The following is a 19980-nucleotide window of genomic DNA, read 5'->3' as shown; positions in this document are numbered from 1 at the left end:
CTGTAGAGCCCTCGAGCTATTTTATGAACACCAAAGTTAAGATTAAAACCCTCACTCATTTGTGCCACTTTTAACAAAAGAGGCACTTAAAGTCTGTTTTTAAAATTGCAATGACATCATGATGGAAACACATTCTTCCTCATGGACAGGATACTGCCCCTGACCTTCCCCCAGCTAGGTGATGCCGGTCAGTGTGTACACATTTACAAAGAAAAAATACATTAATCAACAAATTTATTGAAAAGGCTTCGCTACACGTCCTAAAATGCACCCAGAACCTCTGCCAACCATCTGTTAGTCAGCTACAAATGTAGAAGCTCTGAGTTTGATCATTTTGTTTTTCTTTAACTAATAGCCTAACCCAGCATGATGTTATTAATATGTGGACGTAATGTTAGCACTGCAGGTCACGCAGCAACGTTTATGTCTTCCTCTCCTACTCTTTAAGACAACATTGTTGTATGCAATATACTGTATGGCATATATTGCGCTATCAAGTCCAGTTTTCTTTAAAAAAAAATACTGTATATGTGGACATTTTACCTGATCGGCACCAGTAAGATGAATAAAGCTCTCCAACACTGATGCGCTTAATCTATCCATGACATCAATGGCCAATTCCTCATCGGCCTAAAAACAGTGAAAATGTCAGAGAAAAACCAAATTGCAGGCAAGTCTACTGTGGTTTCCAAGTAAGACTATAATTACCTTGCCGATGCCCAGGGTCGTGTGCAGTGCACGGACCTCCTTTAGGACGTTGACTGCTAGCCTGCGTGTGGCAGGGCGACAGCTGCAAAGCACGACCATGGCCAGACCTTCCACCATGTGCAGCACACCTAGCGACGAACGCTCCGCGGAGAGAGAATGGCTGCTGCTGGAACTCTGTTTTAAAGACGAGCCGGTGAGAAAGTAAATCTCGAGGCGGGCCCTCAAACGTGACGAGCGTCCGTGACCGACCAGCGCATCGTGGCTCTTGTTGCTGCTCTGCGCGGCCTGCCTCCACTGGCTGATGAGCTGCAGCAGCATCTTGACCGAGTTGTCCAGCAGCGTGGGGTGAACGTCCGTCACCTCCCGGACAATGAAGTGCACAAAGCCAGTAAGGACATCCTCGCGCCACTCAGGGAAGTCCACCATGAGGGCCTGAAGAGTGGTAAAAGCTAGGCCACGCAGCTCCTCGTCCATGTGGATGGTCAGCCTGGGGGACGGGAGAAGGCCATTAAGGCACATGGTAGACCAGAGCAGCTCCTGAGCCGAGCTTCGAGAATATGACCTACTTCGCGAGGAGCTCTATTAAGTCTTGTCTGCTCATGCCGTCTGGTATCAACCTTGGAATAGCAGCGACACATGTGCGGAACAGATCGATCTTGGGCTTCCTCTCTCCCCTGTTAAACAGGAAACCGGTTAAAAACCTACTTGCTGTGACGCCGATTGGAAGGCGGGCACATACGTGAACATGTCCTCTGGCTCCTTGTTGGACATCTGCACACTGGTCATGCTCATGGAGCGTCCCACCTCCTTGTCCAGGTGTCTCAGGATGTTATCCAAGGCCTTCCTCACTTGCGGGTAGTACAGTGACATGCCTGCAAAGAGCCGAGAGTGGAATGAACTCGGGGTGTCAAATCATCGCGTTAATTGCGATTAATGAAGTAAAGCCATATTAGACCCCCATTATGTTTTTTAATTGCAGTACGGTAATCTATTTTTTATTCTCGAACGTGTCTTTATGTCAGCGAATTGCCTCGCCCTCTGCCTGTGCTTTACTAGCAGTAACAATTGTACTGCCATGCAGCACAAAGATAATTGATGGTAAATGTTAGAGATGTCCGATAATGGCTTTTTTGCCGATATCCGTTATTCCGATATTGTCCAACTCCTAATTACCGATTCCAATATCAACCGATACCGATATATACAGTCGTGGAATTAACACATTATTATGCCTAATTCTGTTGTGATGCCCTGCTGGATGCATTAAACAATGTAACAAGGTTTTCCAAAATAAATCAACTCAAGTTATGGAAAAAATGCCAACATGGCACTGCCATATTTATTATTGAAGTCACAAAGTGCATTATTTTTTTTGACATGCCTCAAAACAGCAGCTTGGAATTTGAGAAGATTGAGGTGGGCGGGGTTGGGGGGGCGTGGTTTAGGTGGGGGCGTAGGGGGTAATGGGGGAGGGGGGTTATTGTAGCGTCCCGGAAGAGTTAGTGCTGCATTCTTGTTTGGTGTGGGTTCACAGTGTGGCGCATATTTGTAACAGTGTTAAAGTTGTTTATACGGCCACCCTCAGTGTGACCTGTATGGCTGTTGACCAAGAATGCCTCGCATTCACTTGTGTGTGTGAAAAGCCGTAGATATTATGTGATTGGGCCGGCACGCAAAGGCAGTGCCTTTAAGGTTTATTGGCGCTCTGTACTTCTCCCTATGTCCGTGTACCACTCCGTACAGCTGTGTTTTAAAAAGTCATAAATTTTACTTTTTGAAACCGATACCGATAATTTCCGATATTACATTTTAAAGCATTTATCGGCCGATAATATCGGCAGCCTGATATTATCGGACATCTCTAGTAAATATTCCAATTATTTTTTTAATATAACGTATTTTACGGAGTATAAGTCGCACCGGAGTATAAGTCGCACCTGACGAAAATGCATAATAAAGAAGGAAAAAAACATATTAAAGTCGCACTGGAGCCCAGCCAAACTATGAAATAAACTGCGACTTATAGTCCGAAAAATACGGTTATCCGATCTCGATTAATATCAGGTTGTTTTCTTTTAAGCATATTGTCCCGTGCAGGATTATAGCGAGTACCACATCCCTACTGTTTACTACTGCAGTATCTTGCAACAGACATTTCCACCATGTTTGATTGAAGTAATAATATATGCTAACAGCTGACAACTGTCATTTTGTTCATATCTATATTTATGTTTACTAGAGATGTAATGGTACAGGTAACCCATGCTATGGTACGTGCCTGGTTTTGCTTCGTTTTCAGTACGTTTTATGGGCGTAAAGAGAACAACTTTTTTGCCTCTCAAAGTTATTTTGTTTTTTTTTGCTTGTCATCACAAACCCTTTGCAGTATACAAAGTATAATTGGTGTGGTGAATAATTTAAGACTTTTGTTTCAAGTTAACATTTACTACACGACAATTTCCAATGGTAAATTATTATTTGTATTCTTTAATTACTTGTATAAATCAGAGCTTCTCACCAGTGCTTTGGCAAAGACCAAGTGGTGACCCACATTGTGGAGTTTTAAAACTCAAATTCCGTATCCTATATTGAAAGAAAATATATTAAAGTGCAGTTTGAATTTGAAGTACTGTAAAATAATGTATGCCAACACATAAAACAAGTTTAATGACAAAATTTGTTTGTTTTTTTAATCCACAAAGAGAACACAAAGTGATTAGTTTTAGTAAAATGTTTTAGTAAATGTTATATCAGAGGATTGGAATCTTTGCAGACACAAAAACAAAAAATGCCTTTTTCTGATTAAACTAGTGGGTGTCTTGATTCTCTCAGTCGGGACTAATAAAGACTACTGCGAGTGCCTGCAAGTCTGCATTCAGGGTAGGATTACTAGCGCGCTTCAGCAGATTGTGAAAGTAAATAAAGACTGTCACTAAATCCGCTGCTTCTTTTAAATGTTGTTTTAACTTCTATGCTAGCGTTAGTCATATTTCTTTATTTTGTTATTCTGGGCTGCACTCGCAGCTGTGTAAGGGGACGAGGCATAACGCTGATCGAAGATTATTTACGTTGTGACGAGCCTCACTTTCTTGACTGTGGAATGGGAGGTCGCGCACATGAACACACTCTTACACAAACGTGCACAAACTCACACACACACATTCACAGACACACACAGGATCACGGTCAATAATGGTGGACTGTTCCGTGCAGGATAATACCGAGCCTCGTTGCGTCCCTACTGCTGCATCTTCCATGTTTGATCGAGGAAATAGGCTGACAGCTGATCACCATGATCGAAATCAAATTAATTGCAATCAACGATCACGATCATATAATCGCCCATCCCTAGTTGATAGACACAGTGAAAAAGAGGTCTCTCTCTGTCACAAGTCTGATGCTGGCGGCTTTTAATAGTGAATGATGAATGATATCTAAAAAATAGTGTAAAATAATCATAACTAACTTTGACATATTATAAGTGTGTTTATGGTTAGTAGAACTTTGAATCTAATGATTTTAGCCTGGAGTAGACAATGTTTTTCTTCTTCTTCTTCTATCCATTACATGAGCTATGGAGAAATAATGCTTGCGTGTCTGCCGCTGAATGAAATAAAACCAAAATTGTAGAAATAGCTTAACTAAATAACTTCATATTCTACTAAATATGGTTTGAAACATGACATGTGATTGACTATCAGGAAAGACATTTCCTCCACTCTGTTTTACAACATGTAATTGTGATTAATATAAATATTTGTTTGTTAAATATGTTCTCTTAAAAAGGACCTAAAACAGCTTTTCTTACCTATTGGTACCTGTTTTTGTGAGTGCCGAAAATTTTAAATCAAACCATGGAGGTATGGCGGAGATATTTATAAAATAGGCTTGTCTTCCTTCCTACAAACGAACCGGAATTTGCCCAATTTGTGACGTTTTTCACAAATGTGACGTCAGCGGATAAGTCAATTGTAGTCCGACATTGTCATCAATAAGTTCCTTTTTTTCCTCTATCCTCTTGTTGTGGGGCTGAGTGGCTTGTACATGCACATGCATCCTAAAATGCTCAGTCGTTGCCATTTCTATTACAAAGTAGCATATAGTTCGAACTTATATCTCTCAGTAGACTCCACATGGAAGTGCTAAAAACTACCACTTGGCTGACGGGGAAGACATGCAGTTGAAGTGGAGCTTTTTTTTAATTTTATTTTTTTATGAATACTTAGGCCTACTACGCTACTGTATGTTAACGTTGGTCATTAAGGTGGTACTTGCGCAGCCAAGTGTTTTTTGAGGTGGTACTTGGTGCAAAAAGTTTCAGAACAACTGCAATATTGGTAACATATGCAAGTACTGTGACTGATGGGTCTGTTTTATTTATTCAATATTATCTGAAGCAGAGGTAAAGCAGATGTATTAACGTCAACACTTTATATGGACCTGACGTTTTATTTTCTTATATAACACAAACTGCATCTGTTCAAGAATGTTAAAATCAACAATTGACTTTATAAAGTTACTTTCTGTGTTATATAGCTAGCTTCAAAATAATCTAATTTAAATGAAAATACCTCAAATTGAGGGCTTTTCTCATTAATTGTTGTAGGTGAGATTAATTAGATGAATTAATCACAGATCCTAATTAAATAATCTCACTTGACAGCACTAGGATTAACACACTGTGCTGTGTGCAAAGTAGTTTTGTCCCGATACCAATATTTTGGTACCGGTACCAATATGTATTTCGATACTTCTCTAATTAAAGGGGATGACCAAAAATTGCATTATTGGCTTTATTTTAACAAAAAATCTTACAGTACATTAAGCATATGTTTTCTTATTTCAAGTTTGTCCTTAAATAAAATAGTGAACATACAAGACAACTTGTCTTTTAGTAGTAAGTAAACAAACAAAGGCTCCTAATTTAGCTGCTGATATATGCAGTAACAAATTGTGTCATTTTCCATTCTATTATTTTGTCAAAATTATTAAGGACAAGTGGAAGAAATTGAATTATTAATCTACTTGTTCATTTACTGTTAAAATCTGCTTACTTTCTCTTTTAACATGTTCTGTCTACACTTCTATTAAAATGTACCGTAATCACTTATTCTTCTGTTGTTTGGATGCTTTTCATTAGTTTTGGATGATACCACAAATTTAGGTATCAATTCGATACCAAGTAGTAACAGAATCATACATTGGTCATATTTAAAGTCCTCATGTGTCCAGGGACATATTTCCTCAGTTTATAAACATAATATAAATTTTTTTTTAAACGAAAGAAGATGTTGTGATGCTAAAAAATATCGATGAATCATAGTAGTATCGACGAGATACGCTCCTGTACTTGGTATCATTACAGTGAATGTCAGGGGTAGATCCACCCATGGCGTTTGTTTACATTTTAACGCCGGTGAGCTACGGTGTGTAGTGAAGCATGTTTAAATATTCCTCGTCCTGCAGGGATGATACTTGTAAGAAACGTACTTTATTTGTCGCCATGGAGGCAAGGATTAGTGATTTAGAAGTAGCTAAAATACTGCATACTTTAGCTAGCTAACCATGTTTAAATCACCTCTTCCTGAGGGCGTTTCAGTGTTATAGCTTCACCTTTATCGTTAGTTTTTAAGCCAAAATGCATCCATTCTCCCTTTTTTGTCTACACACTGTGTCTGCTTGTAAGTACTCTGTGATTGTGCGTTGCCGAACATGCTCGTCTGCTCGTAAAACCAGCAATGACACGACGTGCTGTCATGCCCGTTAAAAAAAAAAGAGAGACCGGTACTTTTTAGAGGCGGTATAGTACCGAATATGATTCATTAGTATTGCGGTACTATACTAGTACCAGTATACCGTACAACCCAAGTGCAAAGTAGTCTCAAAAATGGAGGTCAAGCCTACCTATGACCTTGGCCTCTTCATCAGTGAGGGTGGTGTTGAGAAAGATCTTTTTAACTCGCAGCGTGTTGCCAGAGGGCATGATGATCCCAGTGGTGGGCATAGGGGGCTCTCCATCTTTCTGCTGCAGGCTGTCCGCGATCACCAAGAAGGCTCGCAGACCGACATTCATCCTCTGAAGGAACAAAGAGATAAACAAATTAATTAAAGATGCAAAATAATGCACTTTCAAAATCAAATATTGTACCTCCGGATTGATGGTGAATGTCTTGTGAAACTTGCCCACGCACAGGAGGTCATAGATGATCTCCTTCATTGCAAAGTCCAGTCTTTCCTGGCATCCAAACACGACAGACCATAATAAATGTAATAATCAAATACCCACTTGAGGAATAAAATCCCACTGCAGATCTACCTGAGCGATGAACTGGATGATTTTGACAAAGATGTTGAGGGGGGTGTCCCTGGGCACCACACTGCGGGAGCCTTTGGGGAAAAGTGCTGACACGATGCTGAGTAGTCGACTAGAAAGTGTGGCAAAAAATCAAAAAATTCACATTAGGTTTGGTCTTAGGTTTGATTGGTGTGTAATGGGGTGTGTATGTGTCTGACCTCTGTGTGACAGTGTTGCTCTCACACTTGATCCTGATAATGTAGACCCATAGCAGCCGGTAAAGAGACTCCAGTGCCACTCTGGACATTTTTGGGTCTTTGTTCTGCAGGAGGTGATTAAAAGCATCATGAGAGTCAAACTAAAAGACACATTTTTGCTGCAGACTTGAGACATCGAAATTTTGGAGTCACAACATTTGAGTTCTAAGAAATATATCTATCGATTTGAGAACACATAAATTATAAGATAAGCAAATTATTCCAACACCAAAAGACAAAATATATTGTTTGTCCTAAATTATCTGATTTTAGATATTTAATGTTGCTTGGACTACCGTATTTTTCGGACTATAAGTCACAGTTTTTTTCATAGTTCGAGGGGCTCCAGTGCGACTTATATATGTTTTTTTTCTTTTTTATTATGCATTTTCGGCAGGTGCGACTTATACTCCGGTGCGACTTATACTCCGAAAAATACGGTAATTGTTTTTGCAGCATGGTGTACAGAAAGATGGAAGTAAAATAAAGATGTACAGTACAAGCCAAAAGTTTGGACACACCTTCTCCTCATTCAATGTGTTTTCTTTATTTACATGATTATTTACATTGTAGATTGTCACTGAAGGCATCAAAACGATGAATGAACACATGTGGAGTTAGTTATGTACTTAACAAAAAAAGGTGAAATAACTGAAAACATGTTTTATATTGTAGTTTCTTCAAAATAGCCACCCTTTGCTCTGATTACTGCTTTGCCCACTCTTTGCATTCTCTCGTTTTAAGCACATCTGTGAAGTGAAAACCATTTCAGGTGACTACCTCTTGAAGCTCATCGAGAGAATGCCAAGAGTGTGCAAAGCAGTAATTTGTATGTTTGCAGTTATTTCACCTTTTTTGTTAAGTACATAACTCCACATGTGTTCATTCATAGTTTTGATGCCTTCAGTGACAATCTACAATGTAAATAGTCATGAAAATAAAGAGAAAACATTGAATGAGAAGGTGTGTCCAAACTTTTGGCCTGTACCGTATGCAATACCCAAAGGCATAGGCTTTTTCAACGTGTGGCACATTGAGCCTCCTTAAAACCTGCCTGAAAAACTTGAGCATATTTAGTCCACTTTTTAGCAAAGACATAGCTGAAATAAACTTAGCAGGCTTAAAAAAATAGTTATTTTCAAGTCGCTGCCTCTTCTGGGCAAGCCATCAACCCCTGCAGATTTACGCCTGCTTAAATAATTTGACTTATTCAGATGATGATACTGATCACTTTACAGTAGTGATGGGTAAGTGACGCCTCGGTGAGTGCATGGCACACTCACTAGCTGTATTGATACTGTGCTAGTGTTTCATAATGGTCATTTGCCATCTGCTGGATGAAAAGAGTGACAACATTAGACCTGCAAATAAAATCAATAGTTAGCGATTATTTATATTTTTTTAACAACCAACTGTGCAAGAAGAAATTATGAAACGCTCAACTCTTAGCAATGAGCATGAGCCAAATAGGAAACAGGAAAAAAATAACATTTACCTTATTTGGCGCTATAAGAGCAGAATGATTACACATTTTGGGATTTTTCATTTTTCTTAGTGCCGTTTAGAACTTAGATAACTTAGACTTAGTCTTTTTTGATCCACAAGGGAAATTGTTCCACACAGTAGCTCAGTTACAAAGGATGGAAAGGGTACGGATGGAAAGGATAATGCAGGTATTAAGTAGACAAAAAATGTACCATACTAGCAATATAAAATATAACATGTAATATTTACATATAATATATACTGATATATTATTTTTTTTATATAATATATCCAATATATAAAAAATCACAATCACCATCTACATTATTACAGTATATGTAACAGCTGCAGCCAAAATAAAAAAATAAAATTAATTATTTTTTAAAAGTGAGTAAAATTGATGCGTAACGCAGCACACCACTCTTCCAACTTTAGCACCAGCTGTCACCTGTGAGCTGAAAGAAGTGCTTCCTGAAAAACTAAGTTTGGCGCTTTGCAGTCAAATGACACAGCAGCAGTATCGGTCACGTGTGTGTGTTTTTTTTTTAAAGTGACAGACACATTAAGACACCAAGGGACACAGTATCATTCCCTGTCCTCATGCTTCAGTATTGTTTGACTCATCATTACTGTACGGTTTTACCTTAATGGCACTGATGGATCCAAGTACACACCAGTTTTAGCCTGTTTTAAAGAAGGAATCCCAGAATGACCTCGCTTGCCCCCCCGACACAGCTATGAATTACATGGTGTTATTACCGTATCAAGAGGCAAGTCTATCACAATAAAGCCCAATGAAATGCCTCTCGCTCCTCTAATCCGACTCGAGAGAGAGCTTGTAGACGGACGTGGCAGAACAGACCTCATCAGAACGCGCATGACTACACTCATCATTGTGCTTTCATGCACATGGCATTACCACTGGGTTCTTTCACGCAAATGTCAACCCCGTTTGCCAAACAAGCAGGATGAACACAACACGCGAACAAGATTGTTTTCGCCCAAAGAAAGAGCGAGACATCTCTGTCACATACACAATATTCATCGAAATGCTGTGCAGGGATGCACAAAACACTAATAAATAAATGAGTTTGAGTTTATTTCAAACATGCATGCATACAACATGATACATCACAATTTCCAGTTTCTCTATTCAACATGTTCGAAAAGGAGTAGGAAGAAGCAGAGCTTATTTAATCCTACCCCTTTTCCTTTACACAGCAGTTGCTAAAACTTTTGTTCACTTCCTGTTCTCAATTTATTCACAATATACTCTATAAGTAATAACAATAAAAGTAAATTAAAGCTGCAAGCAGCGATGGACGGGACCGACTTTGACGGCACATCAAATCCAAACCTGAGCAGTAATTAAAACTCTTTCATCAACTTTTAATCAGAAGGGTTCAATCTCTCTCCTGTGCTAGTTTGAAGCCGACACGACAATCGCGCTCAGAGGAGATAATGTTTAAAAAAAGGTGACTGTTTTGACCCAACATTTATTTTGAAGGGGGAATTGCAAACTTCCTGTTGATTTTTGCTGGGGGTTGTCAATATATGAAATGTAGGACTAATTGAGACCTACATAGAGGTTTTTGTTTCATGTCTCTACGACATTCCTACTGGAAGTTACAGGCAGTTTTGTCTGTGTTTTCTTCCTAGGAGCAGTTTTGTCTGTGTTTTAGAGCGCAATTTTGAGTTTTGGGGTTTGCTTTTTTTTTATTAGATCGCAATTTTCGCCAGTCCTGATGTGTGTGTCCAGTTTGGTGAGTTTTGAAGCATGTTAAGGGGGTCACATTACAGCTCAAAGAGGCAAAGATGACTGTTTTTACAAAACTTTTGTTTTGAAGGGGGAATTGCAAACTTCCTGTTGATTTTTGCTGAAGGATGTCAGTGTATAAAATCTAGGTCTAAGTGAAACCTACATAGAGGTTTTTGTTTCATGTCTTTACGACATTCCTACTGGAAGTTACAGGCAGTTTTGTCTGTGTTTTCTTCCTCGGGGGCGCTAGAGCGCAATTTTGAGTTTTAAGGTTTGGTTTTTTGATTAGATCGCAATTTTCGCCAGTCCTGATGTGTGTGTCAAATTTGGTGAGTTTTGAAGCATGTTAAGGGGGTCAAATTACAGCTCAAAGAGGCGGCGGTATAATAATAATAAAACCTTACAAATACAATAGGGTCCTCTGTCCCAAAGGGACATTCGGTCCCTAATTAATAACAATTGGTGAAGTAAGTTATATTGTGACCTCATATAGTGGCTGTTTATTTACTCAACTGCAGAGTGCTTCAGAGGTAAAGGCATCTGTCGTAAATACTCTTATCGACGCCTCTAATCAATTAAAGGTGCCGTTTGCAACTTCCTCACAGCTACAGTTTTCAAAGCAAAAAATCTAACAGGAACATTAGCTAGCTGGCTTATGCTACCGTTAGTGGTTTAACAGAACACATTAATTTGAAAATCCCACTGCAGATCTACCTGAGCAATGAACTGGATGATTTGAGGGTGGTGTCCCTGGGCACATTATAAAGTCTATGTAATATATTTTTTTACCGTCTTGAGCGCATGCACACATACAAAAACAGTCCAAGAGAAGCGACACAAATTTTCAGTCACATTGTTGTTATGTTAGAATATACATGCAATGACAGGCAAATGGCTACTATCAGCTAACAACACCTAAAGGTAATGCGCGTGCATGTGTTATGTACGTACCCCATACTTGCCAACCCTCCCGGATTTTCCGGGAGACTCCCGAAATTCAGCGCCTCTCCCGAAAACCTCCCAGGACAAATTTTCTCCCGAAAATCTCCTGGAATTCAGGCGGACCTGAGTGACGTGTCGACAGCCTGTTTTCACGTCCGCTTTCCCACAATATAAACAGCGTGCCTGCCCAATCACGTTATAACTGTAGAATGATCGAGGGCGAGTTTTTGGTTTCTTATGTGGGTTTATTGTTAGGCAGTTTCATTAACGTCCTCCCAGCGCGGTAACAACACACAACAATAGCAGTCACGTTTTCGTCTACCGTTAAGCAGTTCGTCTGCCGTAAACAGCAATGTTGTGACACTCTTAAACAGGACAATACTGCCATCTACTGTGCATGCATATATGACAATAACATCTACAGCTTTTAGAGAGTGCAGTGCACAACTGCGCACACAACAAGGAGAGGAAGCAGAATGCATCATCAGAGAGGGTGTTCAGCATGGTTAGAAAAATAGTGACAGAGAATAGAACAAGGATGGACAATTCAACCCTTAACTCAACAATGAGTAGTTGAGTGTTATGTGTGTGTATATGTGTAAGTAAATGAACACTGAAATTCAAGTATTTTTCTTATTTATATATATATATATATAAAATATATGTATATATATATAGCTAGAATTCACTGAAAGTCAAGTATTTCTTATATATATATATATATATATATATGAAATACTTGACTTGGTGAATTCTAGCTGTAAATATACTCCTCCCCTCTTACGGGCTATATAAATAAACTTTGATTGATTGATTGATTGAAGCCTGAATTAAGCTCCTCTATAGTCGCTTGGAAATTTAATTGACAAACTTTTCGATGTACGAACCACAGATCAAAGAGAAATACGCTTTTGTCGTACGAACCTCATCTGCGTGTACGAACGTTTCATCCACCCATTGTGTGCATGCAGGCTTTCATTTTCTGCCTGCACCGCATCCATTGTGGGCGGAATTATCGATCTCTGTCAAGAGAGCCAGTGTGTAGAGCATTTTTCTAGTTTAGCTAGCTCAATGAATAAGAGTCCATAGAAAGCAATGGACAGGCGATGTGTAGTTTAAAAAATTCAGGAAGTATCCACAGCGTTGTGGACAGTGCCTCCTCCTTTCACACAAAGAAGACAAAATCCACTTTACCTTGTTGGTTAGTCTTTCATTCTTAAGTAATGTAGCAACCTGGCTGCTAAAGTTAAGAAAGTTTGTGCACGTCAGCAAACGGCGGCTGCTCAGCTTGTTGTTTTGACTTTGTAATTAAATAGAGAGTTGATCCATCACTGCCTGGTTATGTTTATTTGATATACAGTGCTGTAAATTGCTTTATATTGTGTTCAAAGTGTACATACCTTTACTAAAATATGGACTTTTGTCGACGGTGGAACCCATTACTCATGTTTGCATTGTTTCTTATGGGGAAATTTGCTTCAATATACAAACTTTTGTATTTACGAACACTGTTCAAGAACCAATTAACTACGTGAATCGATGTTCCAGTCTACTGTGCAATTCTCTGCCAAAACCCTACAGGCAGTGTTTGAGCAATCACAGCTCTTGTTGACATACTAAATGATGTGGCGCATTAGTCACTTTTGTGGTACAGTACTAAACTGAAGGGGATGGCGCTTTCGCAGGAGGGAAAAAACAGGAAAAGCTACATACTGAGAAATGACAAAGTACAAAAATCATAGCTTTGTAAGATTGGTGCATGTCAAGCGAGAGGGGGATTGTGTGCCACCCTGCTTACGTTGCATAAGAAAGCCGTCACAGCTCTGGCTGTGGGCAACCTCTTTTACAGTATTTTCCGGACTATAAGCCACAACTTTTTTCCAACGCTTTAAACCCTGACGACCTATGTTTTGTTTGATCATCCGTTTTACTGCCGCGTTACAGGAACCATTTGGAAACAATTACGGTATGTAAATAAACACTAACAAAAGATTTCGTACTGGTATATATCTGTGGCTTATATTCCAGTGCTACTAATATATGTTAAAAAAAAAATTATTATTCGATATTTAGGGGTTGCGGCATAAATCGTATTTATAGCCCAGCAAAATACGATAACTCCACATCATGGCAGCAGTAGCTACATTTTAAGTATTATTACTGGTAGGCATTCAGCATCGTTACTTACCTCTGCATGAGTTTTAAAATGTCGGTAGTGCAATTTAGCTCATGGTGTGAAACACTTGCCCTCGTGTTGTTTGCAATGAACTCATTTTGCTGAGCAGTTTGCTCCTTGCTACTATTAGAACATCGGTTCTGTTGTTGCTGTGTTGTTAACAAATATACTTGCTAACAAATGAACATGTGATCAAAGAGAGCTAAGTTTTCTTTTCCAACTCTCTTGTGCACGCCAATTCATTTTAAAAGATAAAAAAAAGTAAATTACCAGTATTATATCAAATCCAGGGCTGGATAGTTTCAGAAAATGACAAGACTTTTGTGGCATTATGCGTTTGAATTTTTTTTATACCTTTTTTAACACCAATATGGCCTGTTTTAACGTTGATTTATACCTTAAGAATTATGTCCTCATCTTCAGCAGATCTCCCTGCACTGTGGCCTCCTGATGCTAGTCTTAACCAGAAATTAGAAACTGAAATCTTCCCCATTCCCCACTGTTTTCTCTGCTGGCTCTTCTGTCTTATCCTCTGCATCTGCGTTCCCAATTTGTATCTAAAAAGTACCAATGATTGTCGCACACACACTAGGTGTGGTGAAATTAACCTCTGCATTTGACCCATCCCCTTGTTCACCCCCTGGGAGGTGAGGGGAGCAGTGAGCAGCAGCGGTGGCCGCGCCTGGGAATCATTTTGGTGATGAAACCCCCAATTCCAACCCTTGATGCTGAGTGCCAAGCAGGGAGGTAATGGGTCCCATTTTTATAGTCTTTGGTATGACTCGGCCGGGGTTTGAACTCACGACCTACCGATATCAGGGCGGACACTCTAACCCAGGGGTCACCAACGCGGTGCCCGCGGGCACTTGGTAGCCCGTAAGGACCAGATGAGTAGCCCGCTGGCCTGTTCTAAAAATAGCTCAAATAGCAGCACTTACCAGTGAGCTGCCTCTATTTTTTAAATTTGATTTATTTACTAGCAAGCTGGTCTCGCTTTGCTCGACATTTTTAATTCTAAGAGAGACAAAACTCAAATAGAATTTGAAAATCCAAGAAAATATTTTAAAGACTTGGTCTTCACTAACTGACAAAGAAACAGAAAACAGATTAGGTGTCCAGTTCAAAGTGTGACATGATTTATTCAAAAATTTGAGAGTTGACTTTTGTATTTTACATGAGTTATTATTTGTACAAACATGGTGCAAAGTAATTCATGATTTGTTAAAAATGTTAGTGGCTAGCTAGTTAAAATGGGATATTGTGATTTCACAAGACTGTCTTAGAAGTGATCATTTGAAAATGTTCAATTTGAAAAATGTGCACTTGGAGAAAATATAAAAATAAAGTGTTGTATATTGATATTTATCTGTTTCTATATATATTTATTGTGAGAAATCATTAAGATGATCAGTGCTTCCACAAAGATAAATATAATTAATTATTAATAATAACATAAAGTTAAAGGTAAATTGAGCAAATTGGCTATTTCTGGCAATTTATTTAAGTGTGTATCAAACTGATAGCCCCTGCGATGAGGTGGCGACTTGTCCAGGGTGTACCCCGCCTTCCGCCCGATTGTAGCTGAGATAGGCTCCAGCGCCCCCCTGCGACCCCAAAGGGAATAAGCGGTAGAAAATGGATGGATGGAAACTGGTAGCCCTTCGCATTAATCAGTACCCAAGAAGTAGCTCTTGGTTTCAAAAAGGTTGGTGACCCCTGCTCTAACCACAAGGTCACTACATCTCCATCCTCACTGTTCGCAGTATTTTCTGATTTATCTAGATCTACCAATGTTGCCAACACCTCAGTAAGGACAATAGCTATTATAAAAGTAGCTAGAAATTGATAGATGACACCATTGCCTTATTTGCATAATTGACTACAATGGATGTTGAAGGAGAGAGAAATAATGTGGTAGGAGACACAAAAACTGAGTTAAAAAATTATAATTATGATGAGAATTGTAAATTAATTGTATTCTGTTGATTCTTAGTTTAGTTGTATTTGTATCTGTTCTGCATTGTTAAATCTTACGAGTATCAAATTTGATCAAAAGACTGAAGGGTTGTGGTATTCACGAACAAACCAAATCTTTTGACTGGCTCATTAACATGAACGATTAGTTAGTTTTTATTTGAAGCGTGTCAGTGATGAATTGAACTTTATTGCCATTGCACTTAAAGTACAACGAAATGTGTTTTCAGTACAACCTGTCTAAGAGCAGACATTCAGTAGACAGGAGACCGCCTGTGAGGAAAGGCTCAGCTGCCGCTTGTACGCTGAGGACAATATAACATCCAAAAAAAGTCGCTAGATTTGTCGCTAATCGTTTTTGAGAAAGATAGTCACTAAGAGGAGTAGGAAAGAGTAGTTTCAGCGAGAAAGTCGCCAAGTTGGCAACACTGAGCTGAGGTGTGTGTGAAAGAAAGAGACGACAAGACCCGCCTTACATTGCTTCTGATTGGTTTACATTGCGTGGTGCCTTCCGTGGTTTAGGCACAAGAATTTATGCATTGTTTTTTTTGCTCAATCAATCCGTTACTCAAACTACACCATGTAAAAAGTTTATCATGAAAAAAAATTATATAGAGTATTGAATAGGGAAATATAAGACAGAGAAATGTCAAATGGGGCGTGAGAATGGGTTAAATTGTGTGACTCTCACGCTCAAAGCAGCTCTGCAAATGATATTTCAAATTCTGAATATATCTCTCCAATTCATGCCCCATCCTCTTTGTGGATTAGGTAAATAATCACCCACCCTGTATTGACAGCATTTACGATATTTGAGACATGGAATTTATTAATTTAAGTGGATGATGCACTTTGCAATTCATTCGGACATGGCATCTATTAGAGTGGAGGCCACTATTGAAACAAAAAGGGTCAACAATAGAAATAAAGAACTCAGATGATATTAATCAACATAAAAGTACTGTACATACATTTATATGAACCAGTATTGTTTGGTTTCAATGATACAATATGTTGTTGTCATTTGTGAACTGGTCCTGATGCAGAAGACAGCAATTTTCTAATAAAACAACAAGCAGACGTCACGACAACATCTTCTCAACAATGACACACCGAGTGGTAATCTACAATCCCAAACAAGTTCAACAACAACTACACCTCTAGTTTCATAATACGGAAGCTCCGGGATACCCGTCCCACGAACCCGTGTGCGTGCGGGTCAAAAGGGAGCGTACGCAGCAGCAACTCACCTGCAGTGTCTCAATCTGCTTCCGGATGCTGTTGTTAGACGGCATCTGGAGCGGCCCGAAGTGAAGAAACAGATAAAACAAAAATGACAGCAGGCAAACAATGGAGGGTCGGGGCGTGGTGGAGCACACACACAAACGCGTAGAGACTTAAATACATATAGATTAAAACATGCAGGTCACAAACAAAACGGAACGTAAACATATAACCTCACATGTTATCACTTCGTCGTAAAAACTAATCGTGATGTGGTGTGGCATGCCAATCACTCAGATGAACAACAAATAGAATGGATGTAAGTGAAACACACACACACGGGGAAAACAAATTTGAAGCATGTTAAAAGGAAATAGTGACAGGGAGGCGAACAATGCGTGTGACACAATGTTGGATTTTCAACATGGCTAGTCTTTTTTATGTATTTTGACCCTGTGGGGAGGTAGCAGTGATATGATATGGCAAACAAATAACCCCCCACCCCCCAAAAAAATGGCCCATTTGGACCTCTTTTTGACAAATTAGTTTCTTTTGTTCTTTGCAAGATCCTTGTCTTTACTTTCCCAGCACAAACAAATGGCTCACCATCCTGGTATGGAGACACAATGGCCGCCCAAAATACTCTGTTTTTGGCACGGTCAAATTTAATGTATGACAATGTCTGACTTTCTGGGAAGAAAAAAAGCTAGCAGTTAAAATTGAAAATGGCAAATAAGGATCAGTGTTTCCCAAAGGACTGCAATCCATTAGTGGTGCTGGTGGGTTGTGTCTGTGTGTGACTCCGAGCATGCATACGTGTGCGTGTGTGGTGGTGGTGGATGACCGAATGACATCATGGTCAAATGTGCATTTGCAAAAAGTGAGTAAAAACCATGAAACGGAAAACACATGTTTAGACCTACTAAAACCTTTTATTGTGTTGCTTCTTTCTCTTTTTGTGTTTTTTTTTTTTTTTAACAAATAAAACAAATCCCTTTTAAAGGCCCAAGACAGCACTCGTTAAGAAGAACGATAAGTGCTTTCATATCAGATTTTCCAAAAGTCTATTCACTCTTTTGGAAAAAATATCTAGAGGGGTCTGATTACTTGCTAATTATAACGACAAAGGAGCTAAGTTGGCAACACCAATCTCTACTGCTTTGCCTTCTTATTCTCCAACAAACCAGGTGCGCTATAATGTGTTTATGATTGAGGGCAAGCAGCAAGCGCCAAATCTATTTGTGACGGTCTGAATTTATCTGTGGCAGGCAAGAATAATTTTTTTAAGAATCAATTTTTTTTAATTTAAAACATTAAAACAACTAATATTGCTTTTTATTAACTTTTTGGTTTAATTTTTTTAGTATTGAATTTTTATATCTTTTCAATATTTGAGTAAATTTTTATCCTAAGTATTGTAAAGCTATATGGATTTGGAGTTGGAATTGCTCTATTTTCTACAACTTGTAACCGTAACCTGTTTTGAAAAGGTTTTATTATAATTTATACAGTAAATAATATATTAAAATAATCTTGTTCAATTGAATATTCACCCAAAGAAGCACAATTAAATTGAATTGTATAACAGCCTCCGAAGCAGAACCTCCAGGTTCTGTAACAGCTTCTTCCCTCAGGCCGTAAGACTCTTGAACGCATCATAAAAATCCCCTCAACTCCCCCCAAAATGGATTAACTCGCTGGAATAAAAAAGACAATATAACATACATCCATAAACGTGGACGCATGTGAAAAAGTGCAATATATTTATCTGTACAGTAACCTATTTATTTATTTATATATGCACCTTATTCCTTTTTTATCCTGCACTACCATGAGCTAATGAAATGAAATTCCGTTCTTATCTGTACTGTAAAGTTCAAATTTGAATGACAATAAAAAGGAAGTCTAAGTCTAATTGTGAGTTGCCCAAAGATTCCCAAATTTACTAAAAATTTTCTATCGAATCTTATTCAAGTTATATTGTTCTTGGGATGTATACATTGTATGAGTATAAGTACCAATGATTGTCACACACACACGAGGTGTGGCAAAATGTGTCCTCTGCATTTGCCCCATTCCCTTGTTCACCCCCTGGGAGGTGAGGGGAGCAGTGGGCAGCAGCGGTGCCGCGCCCGGGAATAATTTTTGGTGATTCAACCCCCAATTCCACCCCTTGATGCTGAGTGTTAAGCAGGGAGGTAATGGGTCCCATTTTTATAGAGAACTTTTTGTCACATTTACAACAAATATTTAAGCATTGACTCAAATTACATTATACAAATGTAATATGAGCATGATTTTTTTTTTAAACAGGTCTTAAAACAAGCAGAGTTCATCTATGGGAACGCATTGTAAGGGTTTGCCAATCTAAGGAGTTGTGACCCAAAATAGGCTGCGGATCTATTTTTTGGGTCACGTTTTGTGAACAAAATTCCTATACCCCTGTCAGTTAATGTACAGTATGTAAATATCATGGCAATAAATTAAGTAAAATGGTCTTCAGCTGAGAAAAAAAAATGTTTAAAAGCCTTGTTAAAGAAGCAGAAAGAGAGCATTGTATTGGTAGATACTGACAATGTTTGTATTTGGAATGAATGTGTGGCATCAAGCCAAACTTAATGTCTGAGAGTTATTAGATTATTATTAGTGCTGTCAACTAAAGACTAATAGATGTCATACGGTCTTGTTGTAACATATTGGTACTGTTGTTTTTTTTAATACAAACTTAAGATGACACAGGGTTAAAATGAATACTAAGAGTTCAAAATCATGAAAACAGTAGCATCATGCAACCCCAAAAATGATGATCCCAAATCTAAAATCAGCACCAGCATTCAGGGAGACTGATTGTGCAATTAAGCAACTCTACAAAGATCACAATGTTGGAACAACATCAATGAGGAGAGACTTTAAAACGATTGCAACCACCATCACTAAGACGCACAAGGAAAACATTTCCACAACAAGTTCAAAGCCTCTTCGTGAGGATCAATCAAAAGGGAGAACAGAACGTAAACGACGGTCATTGAAAACTGTGATTTGGTCGGTTTGAATTATAAGATACGAGATGCTCAGGTAAGGAGAGACTTGATCTGGTTTCATTGATTTCCAAGGATGCATAACCATACCTGAGTAAAAACAGCACTTGGAAATTATTTTC

General features: G+C 38.8%; 1 protein-coding gene across 14 annotated transcripts in view; it reads right to left on the bottom strand.

Annotated features, from left to right (window-relative positions):
- The window catches only part of fryl (furry homolog, like), a 195034-nt gene that overhangs the window by 72944 nt on the left and 102110 nt on the right, over positions 1-19980 (bottom strand). For 11 of the 14 annotated variants that reach the window (XM_061978068.1, XM_061978069.1, XM_061978056.2 and 8 more), the window contains 8 exons: positions 7222-7325; positions 7025-7133; positions 6857-6943; positions 6613-6784; positions 1448-1580; positions 1275-1382; positions 709-1195; positions 544-630 (listed from right to left, as the gene is read on the bottom strand). In XM_061978068.1, the coding sequence (XP_061834052.1) occupies positions 544-630; positions 709-1195; positions 1275-1382; positions 1448-1580; positions 6613-6784; positions 6857-6943; positions 7025-7133; positions 7222-7325 (1287 nt within the window). Of the gene's footprint in view, positions 1-543; positions 631-708; positions 1196-1274; positions 1383-1447; positions 1581-6612; positions 6785-6856; positions 6944-7024; positions 7134-7221; positions 7326-16846; positions 16892-19980 lie in introns of all 14 variants that reach the window. The other 3 variants (XM_061978061.2, XM_061978060.2, XM_061978066.2) reach the window with 1 other exon arrangement.

The sequence above is a fragment of the Nerophis lumbriciformis genome, linkage group LG18, assembly GCF_033978685.3.
Source record: "Nerophis lumbriciformis linkage group LG18, RoL_Nlum_v2.1, whole genome shotgun sequence".
NCBI lineage: Eukaryota > Metazoa > Chordata > Actinopteri > Syngnathiformes > Syngnathidae > Nerophis > Nerophis lumbriciformis.
Note: the sequence above shows the minus strand (reverse complement) of the source record. Positions and strands in the feature narration are given on the sequence as shown.